General features: G+C 39.6%; 1 protein-coding gene and 1 long non-coding RNA gene across 5 annotated transcripts in view; both read right to left on the bottom strand.

Annotated features, from left to right (window-relative positions):
- Positions 1-231, bottom strand: part of LOC139025326 (uncharacterized) — a 3,903-nt gene extending 3,672 nt beyond the window's left edge. The window contains exon 1 of the long non-coding RNA XR_011476900.1: positions 164-231. This is a non-coding gene — a long non-coding RNA (uncharacterized lncRNA). The remainder of the gene's footprint in view (positions 1-163) is intronic.
- Positions 1-5,562, bottom strand: part of LOC112074143 (BOLA class I histocompatibility antigen, alpha chain BL3-7-like) — a 35,236-nt gene that overhangs the window by 25,822 nt on the left and 3,852 nt on the right. For 2 of the 4 annotated variants that reach the window (XM_070440402.1, XM_024141369.2), the window contains exons 2-3: positions 2,428-2,685; positions 1,219-1,497 (exon numbers count right to left, since the gene is read on the bottom strand). The exons of 1 other annotated variant lie outside the window; for it this stretch is intronic. In XM_070440402.1, coding sequence (XP_070296503.1) covers positions 1,219-1,497; positions 2,428-2,685 — 537 coding nt within the window. The remainder of the gene's footprint in view (positions 1-1,218; positions 1,498-2,427; positions 2,686-5,562) is intronic. One more of the 4 variants, XM_070440404.1, reaches the window with a different exon arrangement.

The following is a 5,562-nucleotide window of genomic DNA, read 5'->3' as shown; positions in this document are numbered from 1 at the left end:
ATTGTTTTGACCTAGATGAAGACTCAGATCACATTTATGACCAATTTATGCAGAAATTCAGGTATTTCTAAAGGGTTCACATACTTTTCTTGCCACTTAAACACCAAGTAATGTAAGTGTTCTCTAATAGGACACCTTTAGTGACTTCACTGATGTTACTTACAGAAGTGCAGAGAGGACTCAGTCTTCAGGAGATCTCCCAGACAGAGTACGCAGAGTCAGTGTCGTTAGCTAAAACAGAAATAAAACCCCAATGTTAGAAAAAACAACAATCCACGAGTTCAGGTTCATTACCAAGTTCCTAATGCATGTTCACAGTAAATAAAACTTCCATATTAATTAAGTAGATACATCATTAACATTAAGTTTGAACCGCATCACAATCTACAAGAAAAGAGAGACAACCACAAATGGATACAGTCAACACAAAAACATGTGATATTTTCAGATCAGCAAAGAATATGAACTGACACTTACTGCTGGCTGGAACAAGCCTGAAACAGAGGTAAACAAAGTTATTATTGACTCTGACAGCTTGCTTTATTTGAATACAAAGAATATAATGTTTGAGAGTTATCGAATCCTGTATTCCTTCTGCATTCCTACTGCAGACTTGACATAAAGCCTAGTGACAGATTCTTTATTTACAACAGATTAAATCAAACAACTGTATTCTACCTGAATCACTAGCTTTACTAATGCTTTTAAAAGCCAGTACTATGACCCGATCCTACTATTTGATAACACTAAGTGAATCACTGCTGAAATATCTGTCTTGGCTTCTTCTTCTCTTTCCAAATGAACGACCCCAAAACAACAACAACGAAGCAGGGAGAGGCCATCAGACTACCCTTCCAATGATGGGGCTGGGTCAACCGTAATCATCAGAACAGAGCATTCAGAAGCTATCAGTGCAAACATACGACACATTTCCAATCTATCAAATGAAATCACAAAGCAGCATTCCCATATCAGTCGGTAAAAAACAATTAGAATCAAAATTCAGGAGGTCATGAGGAGACTATGCCAGTCAGACAAGGTAAAGCTTTACTATTAACCAGACATATTTCACTGTTGTTCCAGAACCACTCAATGTTCCTAAGTGACACATCTATAATTATGTAGTACTGGACTTCATTCACAAATCAAAAGACAGATGTCAAGTGTTGCATAAATACAAGGACAAAAGAAAAAAAAGTGACATTTCTGAATGTTTACCTGTCCTCCTCAGAATGCTCTTCCCATTGACCACCTGCTTCTTCAGACACTCAATGCAGGTCTGGGTGAAGTAGATCTTCCAGAATACCAGTCTACTGGAGTCACTGTTCCACTTATCCTGCATGAAATCAGCTTGCTGTTTAAGAGATTTCCAAGTTAAATCATTCATGTCGTACTCAAGGAAGTTCTCCCCATTATAACGGAGCTGTCCAAACCCCTCTTTCTGTTCAGACTCATTATCCAATGAGCAGCCATAGATGTACTGGAGAATGTGGACTCCTGAAAGAGAGAAAGAGGGTCAGCAACATTGTATAATCTGTTCTCCAGATTCAGTCTGCCAGTGGGATCTCTATCATAATGTATTAGTTCTTCAACCAGACTGGAATAAAACAGATCAGATCTCTACAGTGTGATGATGATGTCACACCTTCACCACTGAGACAGAGAGAGTTGATGAGGAGACTCAGTGTGTGGATCTATTCTACACCAGCTGATGTTGGCTTGGTTCTATCTACTGTGTTGAAGATACACATTGTGTTCAGTACACTAGTGTTATTCTAACTAATGCATGTTGTGTAGTTTTCAGTGAGGTGTGTAAATGAATCCTCTGTTCAGTCAGGAACAACAGGAGAGAGAGAGATGGAGAAACTAACATGACTAATGGACTGACTAACATGACTAATGGACTGACATGACTGATGGAGAAACTAACAAGATTACCTCTCAATAATGTGAGCCTGCTGGAGCTATATATATATATGTGTGTGTGTGTGTGTGTGTGTTCCCCAGATCCTGAGGGTGACAGGTGAGTGAGTGTGTGTGTATGTATAGAGAGTTCACCCGAGAGGCCTGATCAGCTCCAGCAGCAGAGCCCACAAGGAGTCACTGGGCACTATGGTCCATTAGAGCAGACAAGCCAAACATATCATCATCACGTTCTGCTCCTCTGCTTCTCTCTACTGTCCCATCAGATCAGAGAGACTGAGGAGAGGCTGAGGAGACGAAGTCAGCTAATGATGCTGTGTGGTAAGTGTGTGAAGGTAACAGAAACAGGAAGGAGGGGCAGATCTGTACATCGCTGATATTCTTTATCTGTAACTTTAGTGATCACTTCTCTAATCCTGATTCATTCTTGTCTCCTAGAATAAGGGATTTTGAAAAATGTACACAAACATAACTGATCAGATGTGGTTAAGATGAAGGACTTACCTCCACTTTGGTTAAAACGCTGCATTAGAATATGAACTTCAACTTTGAATGACTGCTGGGAATGAAAGAATTTTTCTCTCTCGCTCTCCCAGAACCCTGCGTCTGTCTGCTTCATCCAGTCCTGTTTGGGCACCACTTTCTGGCTGTTGCTGTCATAGTGAACCATCTGAACATCATCCACCATCTCCACAACCATAAACTCTGGGAAGCTGGGAATGTCCGAAGATGCGGTGTAGAAATGCATCAGGGAGTGAATCGCTAGAGGGGAAAAAGTACATGTTAATGTTGAATTCTGAACAGATAATCGTTTTTCAAAGTCATGTATAGACAGAGGTTCACTTTTTAGTTTCTCCACACTACCGTTAAATAAACTGGTTGTTTATTAAATATTACTTTGAACATTTCTAAGACAGCATGTGACCCCTAGATATTACACATATTGTGTATCAGTCATGGAGAACCAAGAATGTTTTATCAAGAGAATGATCTGGAATCAGTGTCTGATATGTAGATGGTCTGATATATAGATGGACACACTGAACACTAAGAATAGTATTGTGAAATGGAACTGTGATATTCCTAAACAGATATTTCAGTGGATTTATTACATGTAATAAACACAAGTGAAAACATTGCATTCCTTCCAAATGTACATGATACGCGTCCCATGTGGCTTAGTTGGTGGAGCATGGTGCTTTCCACGCCTGGATTTTAGGTTGGAATCCCACCAAGGACCAGTACGAAAACATGAGTGCATACTGCTGCTGTAAGTCGCTCTAGATAAGAGTGTCTGATAAATAATGTAAGTACATTGATAATAAGACGCCCATCATCCTGATAGGAACTACCAAGTGGTTTATACTATTTGATTCAGTTCACTCAGCTAAAGGTAATATGACATCAAAACAGACTTTTATGACAGTCTATTAGTTGATTATATTTAATTAAGGGGAGAAAAATAAAAAAATAAAAATATTTTCTTGATTTCTGTAGGAATAACAMTGCAAAACCTGTCATTGTTTACAGTCCTCTGGGGTGATGCTGACATCATATTCAGAGAGGAAAGTAAATGGTCAATTCTGTTTCTCAAAGGTGGCAGAATTGACTGTTTAGCCTCTTTTCTGAATGTCAGTAGCACCCCAGTGTTGTTATTGAGCAAGCTATAGGCCGATGTGAGTAAGACTTTTAAACAGGTTTACACTTGCAAGGCCGCTAGGCCAGACGGAATACAAAGGTACATTCTCAGAGCATGCGCAGGCCAGCTGGCAAGTGTCTTCACTGACATTTTCAACCTCTCCTTGTCCCAGCCTGTAATCAACATTTTAAGCTGACCACCATTGTGCCTGTACCCAAGAACTTCAAGGTAACCTGCCTAAATGACTACTGTCCCGTAGCACTCACATCTGTAATCATGAAGTGCTTTAAAAGGCTGGTCATCAGTAGATCACTGGGGTCGAGCTCCCTGCCATCCAGGACCTCTATATCAAGCAGTGTCAGAAGAACGGATGAAAAATTGCCAAAGACATCTGCCACCCAAGCAGGGTGTTCTCTCTGCCACCGTCTGTCAAGCGGTACCAGAGCATCGGCTCTCAGACCAACCTACTCCAAGACAGCTTCTATCCCTAAGTCATCAGACTGATATATATATATATATATAGTTAATCAAATGGTTACATGGACTATCTGCATTGACCCTAATTTGCACTGACTCTAGGCACATACTCACTTACACTGACACACACGAGCATACACTACATTCCCCCTACAAGCACCGTCCCCACACACACCAGATCTGGGACTATAGTTAACTATCATTTATGGAAAGTAACTATTTTTTCAGGGGAACAAATCGTTTGTTTGGAAGTGACTACAACTATTTGAATACAGACCCCCCAAAATTACTACTTTTTATAACTTTTTGAATTCAAATCTCATAAAGTGACAACTTTTAAAAACTATTTGAAAACCGATCTCATAAAGAAACTACCTTTTTTAAACTATTTGAATACAGATCTCAGGAAGTGACTACTTTTCTGAAACATCGAATTGACTGCCCACAACTAATGGGTCATCTTAAAAACATGCCACTTTGATACAAGTGACTTTTCATAGCAGGTTAGGAGAACATTTTCCCTAACCCTATCCTAGCGTTTTCATAACCTTACACAATTTATTCTAACCTACTATATTAATTATCCTAACAAATTCATAGCTGTATCAAAGTGCTGTGTTTATAGTGAATCTCTTCAACTAATGACAGGGCTGTATCTGGAACAGCATTTTGAAGATAGGAGATTGTGTGGTCTATTCATTCTATACTATTCCAATCTATCTGACCGTCATATTTGATCTACACAATATATTTTTTATCTTAAGATTTTGTAAATATCCATTCTCCTGAATGTCAGTTGCCCCAAGTGTGCATAATCAAGTTAAAACAATTATATTTTGTACAGATAAGTATAAATAAGTTGAGATGCTCAACAACATGCCACTGAAAAGGTTGAAAGCTGCAATTAATTTTCTGATACCTGAAAATACTGCAGAGTAATTCAAAGCCATTCGCAAACATTGGAAACAGCAAATTGGAAGCGTAGCATAAATAACTTTGAATTTCTTTGTCCATCTGAGCACAAGTGTTCTTGTTTCAAACACACACTATACCACTCGGGCTCCTGAGTGGCGCAGCGGTCTAAGGCACTGCATCTCAGTGCTAAAGGTGTCACTACAGATCCTGGTTCGATTCCGGGCTGTATCACAATTAGTCTGCACAGCCAGGCCGCTCAAGCATAATGCAACATATATGCGGGGTCGCTGTAAAGGCGTGGCATGCTTCAAAGTCGAATTCAGCTAGGCGAACGAACGAGACGGTTGGCTCGGCATACTCCACTTTGAAAAAGACCTTTGCTTGTAAAAAATGAGGATAGAAAACCGCTATAGTACTTTTGTCGTTTGTGAGATCCCGGAGCCAGTATACACTTCCTCAAAATAAGTCAGAAGTCTACAAGATATTCTTAAGAAGTCTTCAGGATTTTGACGTTTTGCAGAGGAAATCTAGTCGCAAGCAATTTTTGCCTCGAATTAGAGTTCTGGTGCGTATTTCTCACATCGCCAAAAAACAAAATCAAGACCATA

Source organism: Salvelinus sp. IW2-2015, unplaced genomic scaffold (assembly GCF_002910315.2).
Source record: "Salvelinus sp. IW2-2015 unplaced genomic scaffold, ASM291031v2 Un_scaffold2509, whole genome shotgun sequence".
NCBI lineage: Eukaryota > Metazoa > Chordata > Actinopteri > Salmoniformes > Salmonidae > Salvelinus > Salvelinus sp. IW2-2015.
This window is presented reverse-complemented; position numbering and strand designations above follow the sequence as displayed.